The 21763-nt window shown below is 40.8% G+C and overlaps 2 protein-coding genes across 5 annotated transcripts in view; one reads left to right on the top strand and one right to left on the bottom strand.

The window, feature by feature from the left end:
- LOC111579432 (ubiquitin carboxyl-terminal hydrolase 22-like) overlaps positions 1–12792 on the top strand; it is a 41845-nt gene extending 29053 nt beyond the window's left edge. For both annotated transcript variants that reach the window (XM_023286729.3, XM_023286730.3), the window contains 9 exons: positions 3323–3489; positions 4928–5087; positions 5711–5816; positions 6966–7124; positions 8121–8247; positions 9521–9612; positions 10061–10123; positions 10616–10765; positions 10850–12792. In XM_023286729.3, coding sequence (XP_023142497.1) covers positions 3323–3489; positions 4928–5087; positions 5711–5816; positions 6966–7124; positions 8121–8247; positions 9521–9612; positions 10061–10123; positions 10616–10765; positions 10850–10892 — 1067 coding nt within the window. In that variant the 3' untranslated portion in view covers positions 10893–12792. The remainder of the gene's footprint in view (positions 1–3322; positions 3490–4927; positions 5088–5710; positions 5817–6965; positions 7125–8120; positions 8248–9520; positions 9613–10060; positions 10124–10615; positions 10766–10849) is intronic.
- A 3674-nt stretch (positions 12793–16466) lies between these two features.
- LOC111579434 (somatostatin receptor type 2-like) lies at positions 16467–20649 on the bottom strand. Of its 3 annotated transcripts, none has more exons than XM_035955641.2 (2): positions 20436–20649; positions 16467–18358 (listed from the first exon to the last, which is right to left on the bottom strand). In XM_035955641.2, the coding sequence occupies exons 1-2, from the start codon at positions 20484–20486 to the stop codon at positions 17201–17203; spliced, it is 1209 nt and encodes a 402-aa protein (XP_035811534.1). In that variant the 5' UTR covers positions 20487–20649; the 3' UTR covers positions 16467–17200. The 3 variants fall into 3 exon arrangements, with proteins under 3 accessions (XP_035811534.1, XP_023142500.1, XP_035811535.1); XM_023286732.3 differs by having other exon boundaries at positions 20133–20647; XM_035955642.2 differs by having other exon boundaries at positions 20217–20647.
- Between the last annotated feature and the right edge of the window lie 1114 nt (positions 20650–21763).

Raw genomic sequence — 21763 nt, 5'->3', positions numbered from 1 at the left:
CACATCTAATATAAGTCAATAATCAAATTAAACTGTGAGAAATATGTATATAATATAAAAAATTAAATGTCAGACCCAAACGAACGCATCTTTACATGCTTATTTGATAATTGTGTATTTGCCTTCACTTGTTTTTTTCTATAGAAAGCGTTATTGGTCGGTAGGTGTACGTTTGTTTTCAGGTCCTTTGCAGAAACTGCTGAGATGTCTCGTCATGTAAGTTGTCTTTTACAGTTCCAGTTAGGTTAATTAAGCTCAATTAGGTCAGTTAACTATGGTAGTATCCTTTCCTTTTCTAGGATTAACTTGGAATTAACATGGATGGCTGCTTTTATTTTATATGATACTGATACATGGAAGAAATTACCCCTATCTGTATTTTATTTTTTTTTGTCTCATTATGACCCTGTATCTGTATCTCAGAAAATTACTTTTGAATTTGGAAAAAACGCCCGCACAGCACAGCGGGACAGCATTGATTAAAGAGGTACTCGGAATTAAAACTGCAAAAGCATTTGAAAATTCAGCTTAGTAATGGAAATGGATATAGTCTTTGCAACAGTGTTTTTGGCATATGATCAATTCTGGTAGCAGTCTGTTATAATTGGGTTACATTTTGAACTTTTCATCACTATTTTGTCTGTTTTGACACCATTTAAAAAGGTATTCTGAATGTTTAACTGGAAGTTATAGTCTGCTGTATCATACTGACCAAAAATCACAAGATATGGTTCGTCTTTGGTTTTTAACTTCAGTAGAATTTAACTTTGAATCTGTTTGTCAAACTTTCACTATTCTGTTCCGTCTGTCCCGCTTACAGAAAATCTTGTTACCATAGCAACGAAATCTTTCTCAGTCTTGTTATAGTATTGTTCTGTGCTGTGAAGTTCTTAATACAGATGATGATGTGTAGCATGTGACGTTTCTTATTTTTTCATAATGAGGAAAAATCCCATCGAATTCCGTCCCGTTGCATTGATAGGACTTTTGGCTCTGACCCTTTCATCGTGTCCATTAAACCAGTGATAACACATGTTTAGCTGTGAGTCTGCAAGGGCTATCATATCAAAATGCAGACTAGAGACATATAGCAAGTTAAAAATACCAAAAAGAATTGGTCACCTCAGGTGGTACCGATACCTGACGTTTTAGGTCCGGGCCCATGGACTATATGGAGCAAATGTACTTGGGGTCACTCGTGCATTTAAGTGTGATACCCAAGGTCAACAAGGCTGGGCAGCCCCACAGGCAGTGCACTGGGAGAGGCAGAACACAATGTTCCCTCTCTGATAGATGCACAACACAGCATTCCTGAATTTGTCTCTGTCTCCCCAGAACTTGCTTTCCCTCTGTTCTGTTTTTTTTTTCCAATTATCTGTTGCTTTGTTTTTTTCTGTCTCTCTGTGTTGTGTCTCTAATTTTGTCCATGTACTGAATTCACTATTCTCTCTGCACCTTTTCTTCTGGTATCCTGCACTCCCTTATATCTTCAAACAGCTTCTTTGGCCTCACAGATTGGGCAGTGTCTTTATCTATGTGTGCACGCCAGGATTAGTCTAAAGTGTTTAAGCTCTTACTGAGCGCTCTCTTCCAGAAACAAATCTTGCTCAGTTGGAGTAGAACCAAGACCTTGCTGTGTCTCACCTGTTCTACTGGCTATCAAAGAAGGGTTTTACTGTCTCACACTAAATGAATTCATTCATAGTTTTGGGGTCTTTTCCAGGATACACACAGTTTTTCTGGCAAACCTGATCCAACTTTCTAGCCAGGTTATACAATGTCAGTGGCTTTTATGTTTACTAATTGCCCTTGTATATTTAGATGCATGTGCTACAGACTATAGAGTAGATTTAATTTTAAATGAATTAATCTCTGTATTTTCAACATTAGTATACACTAAGTAAAACAATGATGATAACGAAACAGTTCCAGCTGAATCTCAAACTAAGCCCATCGAACTCTCTGCAGGATGTGATAAAATTGTGGTGAGCCATAGATCAGGGCAAGGCTATAAAACCATTTCTAAAACTTCAAGTGTTCCCTGTAGCCCAGTGGTTCAATAATTGACGGCTTCAGAAGTCCTATGGTGAGACAGCCATCTTTACAGCATTCCAGAAAACGGACTTCTATGGTCGAGTTACTAGACGTATACCACTGCTGATCAAAAGACATATGACTTCCCACTTGGACTCTGCAAAACATCATTTAAAGCACTCTAATAGCATGGGGTAAAGCATTTTTTTGGTGTAATGACAACAAGTTGGAAATTTTTTTATTAACCATGTGTGGCACACAACAGGCACTGCTCATCTCTTAGCTAATACCATTCCTGGTACGTGATGGTGGCAGCATCAGGCAATGTGGGTATTTCTCAGTGGCAGGAACATGGAAAGTGCACTAGAGTGACAGTTCACCTTTTCAGCATGACCATGACCCAAAGCCTGAAGCCATGGCAATGGTGAAGTAGCTTTGGAATAAATCCCTTACCGTCTTTGAGTTGTCGCACCAAAGCCCAGGCTTAAAACTCACAGAACGTCTGTGAAAAGACCTGAAAATAGCAGTTCACAGATGGTTCCCATGCAATAGAGTATCTGGCAGTAAGAATAGGATAAATTGCCCAAATCCAGGTGAGCATGCTACTGAAGACTTACCCAAACTGCAATTGCTGGTAAAGGGACTTCACAATGTAGTGAATTAGGGGTCTGAAAGTTTTAGTAAATGAGAGATTACATATTTGAAAATGGTTGATTAAAAACTTTCATAACTTTCTCATTATGGGTTAGTAAGCATAGGTTAATCGAAAATGGCAGTTTTACAAATTTAAGATTAAATCAACAAAAGTGTGCAAAAAGGGAAAGATTCTGAATACTTTCTGAATCTTCTGTATGTGTGGTTACATATAGGGCTGTAACTACCAAATATTTAAAAAAAATTATTGAAGCTGGCAATTATTTTTCTAACCAATTGTTTAATAGTTGGGCGTATAAAATTCTGAAAAAGTCCGGAAATTGTAAAAATGAAAAATATTGTTTTCTATCACATCACACACAGAGTAGCAATAAATTCTCACCACTGACAACCTGTGACAAGGTAGTGTTTCACGTTTGGTCATATCTGACAAAAATTGGTTAAGTCATTAAAATACCAAAACAATTTGCAAGGTTCTTCTGGTTACCTATACATTTATGCTCGCTATTTCTGATGGTGTCTAAGAAGTAAATTCACCACAGTTAAGACTTGGTCCAAATAAAAAGAGAATGATCAACTTACTGTCATACCGTTGCCATGTTATTCTCATTTTTGTCTTTTTCTTGTCCTGCAGGTTTACGAGGGTTAATAAACCTGGGCAACACATGTTTCATGAACTGTATTGTTCAGGCCCTAACACACACACCACTGCTGCGAGACTTCTTTCTCTCTGACAGACACAAGTGCGAGATGCAGTCAAACTCCTGTCTGGTTTGTGAGATGTCGCAGCTCTTTCAGGAGGTATGCATTATTTGTGTATGTGAACTTAGTACATAGGTTTGTTAAATGCCGCAAAGAAAAGAAAAATGTGTGGTTTTGGTTAACACAGCCATAATTTGGGAGTTTTTTTCACAACTGTGCAATACAGAATATTTTCTTGGAGTGTAACCCACAACAGAAAGCTGAGTCATTGTTGCGTGTTTTGTTGGGTCCAAAAAGAAAGGCAGATTGGAGGGAAAAAATGCTGCCTGAAAGTATGTACTGAGCCATATGCAAGGGAATAAGTAGAATACAATAATTACGTTAATACTGTCTGTGCAGATTATGTTACACAGCCATTCATAGCCTTTCCCAGTTCTTTGCTGCAAAAGTTTGGCTTTGCATGTTTAACAAACTCATCAACCGAAAGTGTTGCATAATGGCTGCCTGGCCTGCTCCCACACTGCTTCACTTTCTTCTTACACCCTCTCACTTATTATTATATATAGACCCACAGATGGCAAGTGGTGTTATAATGTATAGTGAGTTGATTCATCACCACCCCCTACCCCCCACAACACACGCAGACATGCAGAGCCCTGTCTGTTCAGCTATATAACACATGAAGAAGGTAATTGCACACCTCTGTCACCCAGAGAGGCAGATGTTGATTGACTCTGTTTCTGTCTGAGACAGAAAATTTAGGGTCATTAATATTTTAATTCCTAACATATGCAGAGTTGCTCATGTCCAACTCGCTTTTTCTCTCCCTCTTTTCTTCGTCCTCTTGTGGGATCTTTTGTTTGTTAGCCACCTTCAAACTGTCGAAAAGGGGAAGAGTCTGTAAAATTCCAGAAGAGACAGTGGCGTGGCATGTTTTTCCCTCTCACAGCTTAATCACACTTCAGAGAGAACTGTGGAGAATAGAACGAGATGTGCGCAGCATCTGCGTGACGACAAATGAAAGCCCTCTCCGGCATTAATGAGCTCTCTTTGCAACTTTATTGTGTTGTTTGCACTCTGCCAGCTCTCAGTTCTCCTCAGCTCTGTTGCTTTCTTACCTGCATCTTTTGACCCTGAGCTGGATTGTCACACATTCGAATTCCCATGGCAACACAGAGACTCTGCAACACTTAACAGATGGATGTTTTTGCTCCAAGCCCTCCCCTTTTCCAGCCATCCACTTTGATTTCTCTGTCTTGCACCTCACACTTCCCCTCTCTGCGGATGAGCTGTCATTATAGCTGGTGCTGTTCGGTGACATGTTGGAACTCATTCATATCTGACGAGACCAAGAGAAGTGATCAAAATAGTTGGATCACCTCCACTAATAGAACATTTGTGTAAATTACAGATGACTGTGAGTAATGTAGCAGTGAAATTGACAGCAAGGTAATAACACGTAAGACTTGGAAAAATAAGTTAACCACCTCCCTGTTTCATTCCCACCTCCTGTCCTATCTTTCCACTCTGGTTTCAGTTCTACTCGGGCCACCGTTCGCCCCACATTCCCTTCCGGCTGCTGCACCTGGTGTGGACTCATGCACGTCATCTCGCAGGCTACGAGCAACAAGATGCCCACGAGTTCCTCATCGCAGCATTGGATGTACTGCATAGGCACTGCAAAGGAGACACCATCAGTAAGCTTCACTTGAATCCCTATGGACAATAACTGTTACGGCCAGCGCCTCCTACCCCGGGTGTGTGTGTTAACTAAATATTGTGGCTTATGCAAATAGGGCTGTGTGATCCCCACTCCCTGGTTGGGAGACTATAATGGTCAAACATTGTACTATGCTGTCCTTAAACACATTAGGCTTATCTGAGTCATTTCTCACATGGACATTCTGGAATATTTTCTGGCGGTCTAAGACAGCAGTTTCACTGAATGGGAATAAGAACAGTGTCAGTTGAGAGTGAGTGGCCACCTTCTGCCTCTGATCCAGCATCTGGAATTATATATTAGATCTACCCATGGAGCACACTGCCCTATTTTTCTGGAAACACACTGAAGGAGACTGACAATGGTGTGTACCAAGGGGACAGCAAGCAAGCAGTGTGAGGAATGTCAATTGGCCCTACTGCAGTGTAATAGCAGTCTGAGTCACCCCCAGACCCAGCAGTAATGCTTGCTCTGATTGGCTAGAGAGAATCCACAGTTGTAAAGCAGCAGAGAGGTGCTGCTGCAAAGTAAAGTGAGAAAGTACCAAAGAGGCTGGTGGAGGTGGTGTGTGTATTTTACTTTCTGTTCTGTGTCCTGCAGGAGACGACAATGGGAAGAAGGCCAACAATCCAAATCACTGTAACTGCATCATTGACCAAATCTTCACTGGGGGCCTACAATCGGATGTTACCTGTCAAGTTTGCCAGTAAGTTTGCGTGTTTGTCTAATGTGTTTGTGGTGTTTTAAAAAAGTATAAAGATGCAAAGGACAATTTGCTGAAACAAAATCTCACCTTAGGTGTTTGCTGCCCATTCATCTTGATGCAGCATCACATGACCACTTATACACCTCATCTCTCTCTTCCTGCATTTACTTATTCATCCATCTCTCTCTGTTGTCCTCCAATACTCACCTCTCACCACTGGACTGATTGAAGTGGATGCCACCCATCCTCCTACAATGAGAGAACCACTGGTTTTATCTTCGCCACTGCTCTTATTCAAAGGCCCAATCCCAGCAGAGCTGTTTTAATGGGGCTTGTCTAGACAGCAGCGCAATCCAAGCGTTGCCTGCCTGCCCCCTAGAGCTGTCCTGTCACATTAACGCTAGCACACTGCAGTGAACTGCAAAGCACCTTGCACCGACTAGCAGGCAACCCGAGCCCACATCACTGCAATGTTACCTGCATCCACAGGGAAAAGAGACACTGCTGATGGAGTACTAGTGATGCTGTTTTGTGTATCATTCTGACAGTGAATTGAACCCCTTTATAATAATTGGAATCTTGTTGACAACAGATTGTTAATGGATAGGCCTTAAGCAACAGAATACAGCAGCTGAGGCTTCCTAACAGAAGTGGTACCATAATGGTGCCATATTACTGCAAGGTTGCTCTCACATCACTGTAAATGCCTATTTGCCTTCTTAGCCACCCGCTGGTACCTCTGGGTATTACAAAACCATGACTTATCTAATCAACAGTAATAATGTGCAGAAGCCCATCTTTGTGTGTATATCTTTATGCATACTCGTGTCATTCTCCACTGGAGGCCTCCATTTTGCCCAGGCTAAGTCCGTCATGGTCATTGGGCTGTAATAAGACAAATTCTTTATGCAAAGCCAATTTTCTCTGATGTAACACTTCATTGAATTGCAAATTGGCCTGGAACAACAGTTTATATATTATACACATGCACTCATTTGATCTCCCAGCAGGCTTAAACCAAAACAAGATCAGAGTCTGCAGAGGCTATGTGAATTTAAGCTGATGTACTACCATCAGTGTCATCATCTGTCAGGATTTCACATTACTTATTATTGTTACATACTCTTTGGACTCTATTTTTTTCTCTAGTGGGGTTTCCACGACGATAGATCCATTCTGGGACATCAGTCTGGACTTGCCTGGCTCATCCACACCTTTCTGGCCCCTTAGCCCTGGAGGGGATGGCAGCACAGTCAATGGAGAGAGCCACTTGTCAGGATCCACCACGCTCACAGATTGCCTGCGCAGGTACACCTTCAGACTAAGCTGGCACAAGACAGGTTGTCTTCTTTTTCCACTTTTGCTTTTTTTGTGTACATCTGTTAGAGCTATCAAAACAGTTTCTCGGTCATGTAGGTTAGGGAATATTTTGTAATGCTCAATCAAAGGTGTGTCTTGCAAAAAACACAGTATTCAGATGCAGCTGGTGTATTGAGCTACTACATGTTGTCTTCCTCTAAGTTGATGGACAATAAAGCTGATGGTATTTAAGCCTTATTGGATAGAAATAAATCATGTTCCTAACATTTTAAAAGAAAGTGAGGTGTTACCACTCTATTTTCTTTCAGGAGTAGTCAAAGGAGTAGTCACTAATTTAATTGATCCCTTCACTTGTACGAGGGGTCACATATGGTGTCTGCTCAGGCACAAGAATTCTGTTATTTCTAGATCTCATCTTCTCCCATCACCAGATTGACAGATCAGGTGTGACCTCTCATATTTCCTCCACTGCCTCTTCATTCTTGCAATTTCTTTCCCCCTTCTCCTTATCTTTTTTCATTCCCTCTCCTCTCCACGTAATTCCTTTTTCTCCTGTGCCCTCACTCTCTACCTCTCACATTTGTCTTATCCTCCCCCTCTCTTTTTCTCACCTCCTTTCCTGCTGACTTTTTTTTTTACTGCAGCTTCTTGCACACCCCTAGTTGCTGCAGCAAGTGTCTTAAAGGTACAGAACTGGTTGGTACTGTTGCCATGGCGATTGAGGCGTTGGCAATACTAGCAGGGCTTTGGGTTGGGTGAACTGACATACAATGGGACTGCACCAAAACCCTGCTGGCTGGCTTATTATACACACCTTCAGATTAACTTAGTGCATACTCCAAGTACAAAGCCTGAAATGTACCATACAGAAACCATTACAGCTTTCTTCCTCTTTCTCCTAGTTTCCAGCCCTGTGCATTTGCATGTGTTCTTCACTCTTACACATCCTCTCTTTTCTCTTTTATTCCATCACTCACTCTGCAGGTTTACGCGGCCCGAGCATCTAGGAAGCAGTGCCAAAATCAAGTGTGGCAGTTGCCATAGTTACCAGGAGTCCACCAAACAGCTGACAATGAAGAAGCTCCCCATTGTAGCATGTTTCCATCTCAAAGTGAGTCAGTCAGTGACAATGTGCTGCAAATTTTCTCTCATTACCTTATCTGTCACTGTCTAACAGTTTGACTATTTAAGGGTACACTGAGCTTCACAGCATTCATGTCTAATTTTGTCAAAACTTTGTAAATAGGGCTCTGTCATGTGGCTGAAACTTTTTTATTTATTAAGTTTTATTAACTTTTTTTTTATTAAGAAAGCATTTCGTGCATAGCTCAGATTGTGCAGTGGTTCAGCTGTGTGCTGCATTGCTTGTGTGTGGTGGTGTTTAGAATCAGAAAAGCTTTTTAATCCCTGCAGCGAAATTGCTTTGCAACAGGTGCTCAAGATTGTGGAAATTGTAAAATTACAAAACTTCAGCAGAAAGATGAGGAAGTTCATAAGTGCATAGCCACAGCTGGTACAGAATCCTGCCATATCTAGTTGGACAGTTTTGTCCAATTTCATGTGATTGAAGTCTCTGGAAATCATGAAGTAATGCGGAGCCCAGAGTCCTGTGGTTTAAATAGCATCCAGAACTTCCTGGGTATGTCGAATAGATGTAGCCTCTTTGCTAACACTCAGTGTTTGGCGTGCAGAAATGTTCTTTCAATGTCATATGACCAAAGTGGCACCATTTATTGTTAAAGAAGGTGGCAAGCCTTTCATCTCTTTCTTTGCCACCCTGGGAATTTTTTCCTTTCCACCCAATCTGTCCTGAAACCATTGATAGTAATGATGGAATACGATTTCACTATAACCAAATTGATTGTGAAACACATAACACTACACTCACGGAAGTCATCTTGTTTCCTCACCGAGGCTGTTGGCTTGTCCATCTTATTGTCCAGAGATCTCACATCTCTCATTTTAGTTGTTGATATGTTACATATTGCTGTGTAACACTTTCATCCAGTGTCCCAGGACACCTATGATTTTAATGACTCATACAGTCCTCCACTGTCCATTTTTTATTTATCAGAAAGTACTAGAGACCTATAATGTATTTATGATATTCATAGGACCAGGCTGCACAAACATTGTCTTAGATAAATCCAAGTCTGTTATCTTGTTATGAATGTGTAAAAGTGTGACAGCCAGGGTGGAAAACATGCATTTCCACTTTTCACTAGATGTGTTGGGTTTTTTTGTACATTGTAATGATGATGCCTGATATTTCTAATGTGTTTCTTTTCCCATCTCTCCCATCCCCCAATCCTTCTCTTTTTCTTGGTATTTTTCTGCCCCTTCCCCCCTCTCCTGTCTCCTTGTCCCTCTCTTGCCCTCTTCAGCGATTTGAACACTCTGCTAAACTGCGGAGGAAGATTACTACGTATGTTTCCTTCCCTCTGGAGTTGGACATGACGCCCTTCATGGCATCCAGGTGAGATTACCGCAGATGTCAGTATTTTTATGTTTGTTTGCTTTTTTACTGTGGAGCAGAGCCTTACTCTAACTTCCCATGTATTGCAGTACATACTGTATTGCCAGAGTCGATGTAGGAAAACAGAATTCTCTTGTATCCAACAGTAGCTCCTTAATTTATTGCATTTTCATCTTTACAAATGCACTTATAAGCTGCACATACATGCAATTATACAAAAGCTGTTTTATTAAAGGCTCCCAATAAATATACATCCATGTCAGTAGAGCATGCAGCAGCAGTCATGCCCCACCCCTCAGTGTTGCATCTATTCAGCTCTGTTCATAGACAGAAGATCTTCTTTCATAGATGGTATTATTCTGCCACCTAGTGGATTTTTGCAACAATGTTGCCTGTTTACGCATGCATGTAATATTGAAAATGGTTTGGTTTTTTTTGTCTTTTTCAGTAAAGAGAGCAGAATGAACGGGCAGTATCAACAGTCGGTTGATGTATTAAACAACGACAATAAGTGAGTAGTAGATTGGGTTACAGCAAACTGATTTATTAACACTCCATTCTCAATAGTTGTACAACAGCATTGATATGATAGGAGAAATTTCAACTGTAGCACAGCAGCAGATGCTAATGACCGAAAACATCCGGCTGTGACTTCCCCTAATTAAATCAGTTTGAAGCCTATTAAAAGCTGCTTAGTTTTCTTCATCCATGACAGTTACAATAGCTTTCATTTTCCAGGACATTTACCAAGAATTTGCTATCTTAATCACACTGACAGGTTGCCTTGTGGTAAGGACACAAGACGCTATTCAAAATTCTCTTTTTCTTGGTCTCTGCAGTGTAAAAAATTACCTTAAAGAGCAACAATGCAGGGTTTTGAACAAAATCAAGCCCTCATGTACGGGAAGGATAATGGGGCTTTGTGAGATACTGATGTCAAAGTCACATAACAAAGGACAAACTTAAAGAAGCATCACGCTTCTTTATTTACTTTTATTTCCAGGTATTCCTTGTTTGCAGTGGTGAACCACCAAGGCACATTAGAGAGTGGCCACTACACCAGCTTCATCCGCCAGCACAAAGACCAGTGGTTTAAATGTGATGACGCTATTATCACCAAGGCCAGCATTAAGGATGTACTCGATAGTGAAGGGTAAGAGTGGAAACAAAACATTAGAAATTCTTTAAAATGTCAAACTGTGTGCGATCTTAATTTAGTTTTTCTTTCTCTCTTCAGGTATCTTTTATTCTACCATAAACAGTTTCTTGAATATGAGTAGTCTTTGTGACCACTGACCATTAAGAACCACTGCTTCTAACAAGAGAGTCAAGGGACTGGGGGACAGGATGACACGCAAACACACAAACCTACCTGAAACTTTTTGACTACCAGTCTGCTCTTCCAGCTCTGGAGGACAAAAATCAAAAGGCGTGTAAAATCATGCAACCTTTTAAAAGAAAAGAAAACCAACAAGCACTGAGCTACTTCTTGGCATCTACTTGACAAAACTGAATGAAGAGGAGAGAAGGAGGAAGAGTGTGGTGCTTTCAGTTCCAGGCTTGTAGAGGGAAGAGGCCCCACATCCCTCTCTCTCCTTCCCCTTCCTGCTGCAGGGGCAGAGTCTAAGCGTGACTGACTGTCATGTTGATTGGGCACATCTGGATTTTTCTTACAGTATTCTGACCCCCTTCACTTCCCACACACCCTCCATTTTTCTCCCATGGTGCTCTCATTTCAACTGACCAAGCATTTAACTTAGTCATGATGGAGGACAGTATGTTGTCATATGCATATAGGACTGAACGCAAAAAAAAAATATATATATATAAATCAGTGTATTATGAACTTTGCAAGAACATTTTTAAAGGTATGGTTATGTTTTTATCATTTGTGAGTTTAGTTATGAAATACTGTATGAATCTAGTATACATCTATTTTTTAAGAGCAAAGAAAACATGGGAGAGCTTAGAGACGCTGCCTTTGCCAGTTGCTGGGGTAGCGCTGCCATGGAAACTGAAAAGATTTGGACCTGAGTGTTCTCATGTTCCATTATTTACTGTGTTGATTGTTTCATTTTTAAGTCTGGTTGAGGGCAGGGAATATCTATTTTTTTAGGGACTCATTGAATTTTGAGTTTTTGTTTACGTTTTTTTTCAGTTTTTTTTTTTAATGTTTTCAGTACAGTCATATGTCCCTCGCTGTCCTGGTACTGGAAATGTTTTATGGATGTATTATACTTTCATTCTCATGGAATTTTTGGTATAATGATGGTGATGATCAGTTGGCTCATCTTTGTTGTTTAGAAACTGTATGATGAATGTGAGATTTGGGTTTCATATGGCATTTTAAAGAGAAGACTCAATACAATATCAGGTCCTATAATATGTGAGGATGATGTGTTCTCTCCTAATTGAACACTCTGAATGTTCTGTGCAACAAAAAAGCCCATTTAACAACACTGCATGCAATTGGGCTCCCATGATCTTATAATATGTGAAAAATTGCCCTCAATAATGGCTCAAGGCTTGCTGCCTGCCCGTCATGACTTCTTGTTCTGTAGTTTAGGGGTTTGGGGATGGGGGAGGTGATTGTGTGCGATTTATAGAGGGTAAGACATTGCACATATATGGGCACTATGCGACCATAGCCTGGCTCTCAATCCATCAGTGTTAATCTTCTCCATGGCAACTGTGGCTGGTCTAGACCAGCGTGGTTTGTGGTATGTCTTGCCTCTGCAGTGCAGTAAACATAGTACTCTATTCAATCAGTATGCTGTCAAGTGAGACTTTAATCACAATACACATACACGTCAGGGTGTTGTGGTCACTGATTGTGTGTGTATGTATAAAAAAAAAAATTTTTTTAAACTATACCTTCAAATAATACACGAGGGCCCGTACCTATCACAAAGTAATGCCACATAAAATACACAGCCCCTGTTTGTGTAGCTGCTCAATAATTGAAAACAAACATGCATATCCTTTGGTCTGCTGCAGAGCCTCGGCTAGAGGGAACCGATGGATTTCAGAAAGAAAAATCAAGGTGCAGTGGTCACACTATTGTTTTGGTCATGGAGCAGTTAAGGCTACCCAAGGACATTCAGGGACACAGCTGAAACGAAAAGGAAGAGAAGAGCTTCATTATCTGTTTCAGTGATTAAACTCGGAACAAAACTGGAATGTGTACGTGCTGTCTTTTGTCTTAATATCCATTTACACTTTCTCAGTAGGGCAATATATTTCCCAGCGTAAGGCGCTGTAGGGCATCTGAACCGTACCAACTCAGAATGTGGTATTTGAAGCTGTATTCTGTACGGTCCCTGTATTACTGCCAAGGTTTTCTCATTGTAGAAGACGAGGTGATGTAGCGGAAGGAAACAGATTCGTTTTGTCAAGAGCCCATAGCCTGAACACAGTGAAACACGTGCTCACATGCTGAGGTAAGTGTTGACTTTCTGTTCTTTGAGCAGATGCAGTTATGTGGGTGATTATGGCGCCACTTTGTGGTCACACCAGAAGCACAACAGTTTAAAGAAAAAAAGCAGCGAGATTGTGGGCAATCAAGGCATGTAAACACATTCCAGACTGAAAAAGTGAAGACATGAAAAAGCTTTACATTTAAAAAAAAAAGTTGTTTTTTTTCTAGTACTGTTGTTGGGACATGCTTCACAATTTAAGGTCATTAGAAGATTAATATGACCTGAAATATGTGACTGAAACTTGCATCATTGCTGTGATTTGCAATGACATAATTATTTTGGGAAAAAATGTGATGTGGAAAATTCTAACTTTAATTTGATGTAAGCATATCTTATCATCAATTAAAAGATTTTTAAGTAAATAAATTTGATTTAATTTTAATATTATATAGCATACATGTACAGTTTGCAAATGACAATATTCCACAGTATTGTACCATAAGAAAATTACTTTTTATTTATTTTCAACACAGGTATACACAATCTTTGCTCAACAAACCTGGTGTGTCAGCTGTTATTTAACAGAACAGAAGCTGGAAAAACATACTTGCTATAAACTTTCTACAGAAACTGTAAAACCCACTAAAAAACACATTGAACTCAAACACTAAGGGAACAAATATCAAATAGGAAATGGGCTATAAAATCTTATGACATGAAGCACTATGACAAAAACTTTTTAAAAAATCGTATGTATAGGCATTATTTTACAAAGCCTTCATTAATAACAAAGAATAACATTTCTCTTTATAATATCTGCTACTATGATACATAATGCAATATGTCTGGTTAGCTCTGGCTTACATTTTGTACCAAACACTAATACAAAACTTTACACTTTTTTCTGGTTTATTGTAACTGAGGTGTTTGGTTTCAAAGCCTGGGGATTCTGATCCTGATAGACCCCTCATTTAATTCTTCTTTTTTCTTCGGTCATCCAAGCAATGTCTACATTCATAATTCATGCCTTGAGTCATCTCTATTATTAACATGCTAATGGTTGTTTCTATGCAACCAACTGTTGCTACAGAAATATGGGACACCAGATGCATCCCATGTGTTTCGATGGTAATAAGAAGTTGCAGCCCCCCATAATTCAAACACCATGCTTACATTAGTAGTAACGTATTCATGCCGGCTAGAGGTTGCTAGCTGGGATGTTCAAATCAACTCAAAACACACACATAGTCACTGATCTTTGTGCAGTTATCAGAATATACCATTAACTTTGATGTACACTATATTGCCAAAAGTATTCACTCACCCATCCAAATAATCAGAATCAGGTGTTCCAATCACTTCCATGGCCACAGGTGTATAAAATCAAGCACCTAGGCTGCAGACTGCTTTTACAAACATTTTTGAAAGAATTGGGTCGTTCTCAGGAGCTCAGTGAATTCCAGCATGGAACTGTGATAGGATGCCACCTGTGCAACAAATCCAGTCGTGACATTTCCTCGCTCCTAAATATTCCACAGTCAACTGTCAGCTGTACTATCAGAAAGTGGAAGTGTGTGGGAATGACAGCAACTCAGCCATGAAGTGGTAGGCCACGTAAACTGATGGAGCGGGGTCAGCGGATGCTGAGGCACATAGTGCCAAGAGGTGGCCAACTTTCTGCAGAGTCAATCGCTACAGACCTTCAAACTTCATGTGGCCTTGAGATTAGCTCAAGAACAGTGCTTCAGCAGAGAGCTTCATGGAATGGGTTTCCATGGCCGAGCAGCTGCATCCAAGCCATACATCACATGCAAGTGCAATGCAAAGCGTCGGATGCAGTGGTGTAAAGCACGCTGCCACTGGACTCTAGAGCAGTGGAGATGCGTTGTCTGGAGTGACGAATCACGCTTCTCCATCTGGCAATCTGATGGACGAGTCTGGGTTTGGTGGTTGTCAGGAGAATGATACTTGTTGGACTGCACTGTGCCAAGTGTAAAGTTTGGTGGAGGGGGGATTGTGGTGTGGGGTTGTTTTTCAGTAGCTGGGCTTGGCCCCTTAGTTCCAGTGAAAGGAACTCTGAATGCTTCAGCATACCAAGACATTTTGGACAATTCCATGCTCCCAACTTTGTGGGAACAGTTTGGAGCTGGCCCCTTCCTCTTCCAACATGACTGTGCACCAGTGCACAAAGCAAGGTCCATAAAGACATGGATGACAGAGTCTGGTGTGGATGAACTTGACTGGCCTGCACAGAGTCCTGACCTCAACCCGATCGAACACCTTTGGGATGAATTAGAGCGGAGACTGAGAGCCAGGCCTTCTGGTCCAACATCAGTGTGTGACCTCACAAATGCGCTTCTGGAAGAATGGTCAAAAATTCCCATAAACACATTCCTAAACCTTGTGGACAGCCTTCCCAGAAGAGTTGAAGCTGTTATAGCTGCAAAGGCTGGACCGACATCATATTTAACCCTATGGATTAGGAATGGGATGTCACTTACATTCATATGCGAGTCAAGGCATGTGAGCGAATACTTTTGGCAATATAGTGTATATGAGAGTGCTTCCACATGTAGCCTAAAAACACAAGGAGAGTGATCTGATTTTAGTAACAGACAGCGAGGCACAGGCTGTCACGGTGGCATGAGGACTCCTGGAGTCGCACTGTGATGATGATGATGACGACGATGATAAAGGAACACCACAACCTTTTGGGGATAAGTGTTCTAGCCCTTCACAAATTTACATCACTCAGTGACGCAGTGTCAGAAACCACACTTAAAATGTAGCTTCCCAAATATCACAGAATTGTTACTGTCAGTAAAGTAAGATTACTATGAGGCAGTAGCAGACAAGTTTAGTCCCTTATATTATCAAAAAGAGGGCCACAGTAGCAAACTAAACATACTCCTGCTTACGTTAAAGTTTCTTCATGGCTTCAAAACTTCAACATTAGTGACCCATCCTCTCCTTAAAACTCTACTCAAATACAGGGATAATGTGGTCAGTAACCAGGTGACCTCTGACACATTCTGCATCACTTCAGAGAGGATACAAAAGGAGAGTCAAATCATTTTTCATAAAACATTATCTGAACAGCTCTGAGATGACATAAAAACAAGAAGATGAGTCACTATTCAAGAGTCAAAATGAATTTAACATCACACTGTTCAACATTTTTGAATGAGGGGGTTACTCTAACATCTGCAAGCAGTGACAGCAGCAGTATTATGTGATATCCATAAATATCCACTGTATATAAGCAATGATATGAAGTAGCTCACATGCATTCAGTCCAGTATAACAGGCAGGTGACATCACAGTAGTTAATACTATACACCACTGTAGTAGAGTTTCTAAACATCTTAGCAGCACTTTGGTTAGAGACTGTACAATTTGCCAAGCTATTACCATTAATGGAATGGAAAGCAGGGAAAAAGTGAAAACAGACTCAATATTTACTAAACATTGTTACTCACATTTACATTTTATACATTTTGTACCGCAGGTAAAAGGTCTCACACAAATTAGACAAAGCAAAGACCGCTGTATTACAGAACATAATGACAAACACAACAGCACTGGCATTCATTACTTTCAGAGTCTAAAAAATAACATTATTTATTTACAAGTCACCCAAATAATTAAAAATTAAATATCCACCCATTTTCTCTAATAACTTGCAGTTTTATTAACAGTATGCTGTTTTACAGCAAATCATCACATTGTTATTTTGTTATATTCACAAAGTAAAGAAACATGGAAACTTGGCACAGGCCCTCTGCTGTAAACTATGTATATAATCCTGGGTGTCCAAGGAAAATCCATGTCACCCAGGGGACCACTGGCAAGTGGGTGTTGATGTCTGTTCAAACTTACCTAAGAGTCAACACTGAGGACTGAGAAGAGTCAAACAGATTTCATTTACAGCCTATAGAAAGCATTTGATTGCACTTGTGATCATATTAGAATGAATTGGTTTATATACTGGGGAATGTACTATAAATAACAATGGAATCTGACATTATTAATTTCTGTTGTTGCTCTGTTCCTCTGAATAAGTTAGTTCACTCTTGAATAATGTCCTTTCTGATGTCTCATTAGAGAGACTGGCGACTGTTTCTGAGAGAATCTGTCTGCTAGTATGTGTGAGTCTGATCACCTGCGTCTCAGATGCTTGTCTGCAGGTCACCGTTCAGCAGAGTACTCTGGGTTTCTGTGGGGTCATTCATCATGTGTAATTTGTCCTGCCGGCTATCACTGCGCTCAGCCTCATCCAGCCCTCCTACCTTCTTAAGACACAAAACGTTCTGGAAACTCTTCTTAAAGTTCTCGGATAGGAAGGCATAAAGGATGGGATTGGCACAGCTGTTGGCATATCCTAGTACCACCACAAATGCAAAGGTACTTCTCAGAATGGGAGTGGTGCTGATGGTGCCCGTCACTGAAGTGACGTTGAAGACATAGAAAGGCAGCCAGCAGAAAACAAACACTGCCACCACAATGGACACCATCCTGGTCACCTTCCTTTCTGAGCGCTTCCTCTTGGAGGATCCCACACGAATGCCTGAGGACTTCACCTTAATGATGATGAACAAGTAACAAAGGCAGATTACCATAAGGGGCAGGAAGAAGCCCAGGATGAAGGTGTAAAACATGAATGCAGTGTAGTAAGCCTCTTGAGGCTCAGGCCACACAATGGTACAGAAGCAGCCGTCTTGCTTTGTAATAATGCCGCTGTAGATAACGATAGGCAGATTAACCACCAGCGACACCCCCCACACTGCGAGGTTGATAGTCTTAGCCATACGGGGCTTGCGCCACTTTGTGGACTTTATGGGATGCACCACAGCCAGATATCGATCGATGCTCATAACCATCAGACAGAAGATGGAAGTGAACTGGTTCAGGGAGTCGACAGTCATCACTACTCTGCACAGCACGGGCCCAAATGGCCAGTGGACCAGCGCCAACTGTATGGCGATGAACGGCAGGCCTAACATGAAGAGGACATCAGCCACTGCCAAGTTGAGAATGTAGATGTTGGTGACAGTCTTCATTTTGGCATAACGCAGAATGACGTAGATGACAAGGGTGTTCCCACAGAGCCCCACAGTACAGACCAGAAAGTACATGCAAGTGATGACCACCGTGCTGGTTCTGTTATAGCTGTGGTCTGTGTAGTTCCCATGGAGGTTGGACTCATTGCCCTGCACAAAGCTGTCATAGATAAGGTGCTCTGAAAGGTTTGGAGGGGATGATGGGAAGATCCAGGAGTCCATGATACCTCGGTTTCTCACAGTCTCACAGTGGTTATGGCATTCCGCCTGCAGACAAGAAAAGCTTTGTCAGTAATTATATGAAATGTTCTAAAATAAGTGATTCTTCCCACCATGAGAGTTATCGTCTAACAGAATAAAATCATTATTCTGCCTAATATGGATTTTTGTACAGATTTTTTTCCTTCCCAGTGGAAGAAAATGGAGCTTGAAGTCATCATGGTCATCAGATAGACCATCTGATGTCAGATGTTAGTGAATCACCCTAACTGATCTGAATGAAATAATTGGTAATCACACGGCATTTTGCAATAATACTGTATGCATGAGTGACAAAATACAGGAGCGTGTCTTCAGCGCTTTTAGATCTTTCAGTTTACTTGTTTCCTTTTCCTGGTCACAATCATGGCCAGCAGGCCCTACAGGGAACTGATCATTTCTTTTGAGAACAGCCCTGATTGATAGCATGTCTAAAGAAGAGCAGCTCAGGATCTGAGGCAGTGCTTTCTACCCGAAGCCAAACCATCCCTGAGTGTTTATTTGGTCAGGCTCACTGCTACCAAGGGAAATTACTTCACACACCTCACAGCCATAAGCTGTCCCAGGGGAAATGCTTGCACTTCACATATTGCTAAATGATCAGCTGTGACAGGTTACAACAAATTCTTTGCTGACACATTTTTCCAATTTATTACAGGGTTGGTGTGGATGCAAATTATTGGCAGCCAAAGTAACTGAATGAGGGAAAACACTGTACTGCCAATAGCCTCACTGCAGTCAGACTGAAGTGCTTGTCAGGGAACAGGAGGCAAACATGATATGACAACTTGGTTTGGTGCCAATAACATGAAAGGTTTTGTTATGCCTGTTTGTCATTTTCTCCATAGCAAGATACGGTGAATTGTGCCCAGAGATTTGTATTTGATAAATAGATGACCAAATGTTACTAAAAGCTCAGTGACAAATAAATGTCTGTTATCTGAGTCCGGTGGAAAAACAGAATATTCCATAATGCATCATTTGGAAACAGTGGAACATGTGTTTGGCTTGTGTGAGAAAAACAGTATGCTAATTATCCCTACAAGAACAGAGCAGACAGATGACAACATAATGCCCTGTGAGGCACGTCAGTTGCTGATGTGAAAAGTAAATGAAATCATGAATCACTGTACACTGTAAGTATGACTTTTTTTTTTTTTTTTTAACAAAATTCTGAAAGAGTATGTTATGTTGGAACTTAGTTATAATGCTGTATTTGAGACTCTGTGCAACAGGTATGTAAACATCAGCCTAGAGCCTGCACTGTCCAAAGGAAGAATACACTTTGCTCTACATACAACCTCTTTATTTTCTCAAATGGTTTGTTTCTCCCCCACGACTTAAAGCTACGATTTCTCCTCTAACTTTTTCTTCGAGCAGCTACCAGGTTTAAAAAAAAGGACATTCAACTGAATAAATTATTTAATGCTCAAAGATAATGCCATAAAAAGGTTGTGGGAAGCAAAGTGAGGTCAAGTCAGTCATTAACAATGTTAGCAAACTCTGTACGCAATCGCCTGAGAATTTTATTTGCTTTGTAGAGTTACGAAATGGCACAAAATCATCATAATACGAGTTAACAAAATTGTGCGCAACAAACCGATCAGGGAATGCGGTGAATGTGCAGCTGGCAGCTTAAATGATCCAAGTCGCTCAGTGCCAAATGATGCCATACGTAAATCGAATAATCACGCCATCCTTCAATATACTGAGTTGTTTTTGTACGTGCTGACGAATGTGGCAGCTGTGATAATCCCTCTAAAGTAATTTAGCACCGCCTTACCTGAACCTGGGTTTAACCTCACTATCCACAAATTTCGCCGTTTCTGTATTGATGGAGGTATCTCAGTGTTTGAAGAAGATTCACCTTCAAATATTCCTTAAGTTTGCTTCACCGGCACCGAGGTGTAAAACTCCATCTTAATAATCCCATCATGTATCGTGAGATACACACACGGAAGGAAAGGACAAAAGGCTCCGAATCAGTCGTGGGTACGATGCGCGTTGAGACAGTCTCCAGTTTGAGGGCGCGGAGATGTTAAAGGACGCACATGAACTGCGCCGAGGAGGTGCTGAAGAAACTCACCTCAGCGGAGAGAGAGACGGTTTCTTTTAATGCAGAGATCCAATCCTGCATTCAGACAAAGCTGATTTAGCAAATACACACTTTATTGCACCTTTGCTGACACACGCTGTTTTGGCAGTGACAATGAAATGGACTCCGACAGGTCAATCTAAACTGACTCATCAATTTACCAATAGATCCTTTCGGCATGTCAGGATTGGGGCTCTGAGGCGTGCTTATCCAGGGCATTGTTCGCACCGAGTAGTGTGTCAGTGTCAACGGTTTATTAACAAAATAAAATAAAAGAACAAAAAAAGACAATGACTGTGTTGACCAGGAATTGTCAAGAAAAAATTCCTTCACTTTAAACGCAAAACTTAATATTAACGCCATTTACGCATTTAGGGACGCTGATCAACGTTCGGCTGTGGTTGAAAGGGCAGTTTTGAGTATGGCTGATAAACGGGGATTGGGGAATTTACTAGTATTAAATTGCTGGTATTGTTATATATTATTGGGTGTATAGTGTGCACAATTTTCGATTTAGTTTGGGATTTTTGTAAAATTACAAATCAATCAATCAATAGACATTCCAAGATTATAGAAGTATTTTCTTAATTCAACCATGCCTTTTATACATTCTCCAGATGGGAAAACTTACTGTCAAACTCTGATGTTCAGAGTTTGACACTAAGTAAGTATACCCAAGATAAGTGACAGTTTGGACTTTAATAAAGTGCTGCCAGTTCAAAGATACCACTGACTGCAAGTCAGTGCATCTGCTTTACCTTTGATTTAGTTCTCAGCCTTTGGAGGCAGCACTGAGATCCAAATCACATGATAATGAAACACAACTCAACTTGAGCATGTTTTTGCTTGAATTGTTGCATGCACAAGATACAAGTGTGGGGAGATGCCCGTTTGGACTTAGTAGTTTCTCCACCTTGTGTTTGCTTCATGCTTTCTTTGCTCAGCAGCAGTGAATTTCTTGCTTTTCTCAAAAACAGTTAATTATGGTGGCGATTAACAACCCCAAATCCATCTCTTCATCAGCCCGTGAATCACTGTATACCACATGCTCATGTTTTCCCCCACTTAGCCCTTCACCCATGGACGGATTTTTACCCCCGTGTTCTGATGAGAGTGCAGTCCTACCTGCTGCACAGGCAAGACACTTTTCAGTACAAATACACTCTTTAGTTGAAGGGTGTAAACTGTTTTGAAAGTAAAGAGGTGATTTTTTTTCTGTTTACTATAATTGTCGCAATTTGTGTTGATCAATGACGCCATTGTTTATTTAAAAAATTGCAGTATATAGAGTTTTAATGGCACAACAAATTGTTAGACAT

The sequence above is a fragment of the Amphiprion ocellaris genome, chromosome 19 (genome assembly GCF_022539595.1).
Source record: "Amphiprion ocellaris isolate individual 3 ecotype Okinawa chromosome 19, ASM2253959v1, whole genome shotgun sequence".
Classification (NCBI taxonomy): Eukaryota; Metazoa; Chordata; class Actinopteri; family Pomacentridae; genus Amphiprion; species Amphiprion ocellaris.
The sequence above is the reverse complement of the archived record's forward strand: the minus strand, read 5'-3'. Positions and strand labels throughout refer to the sequence as shown.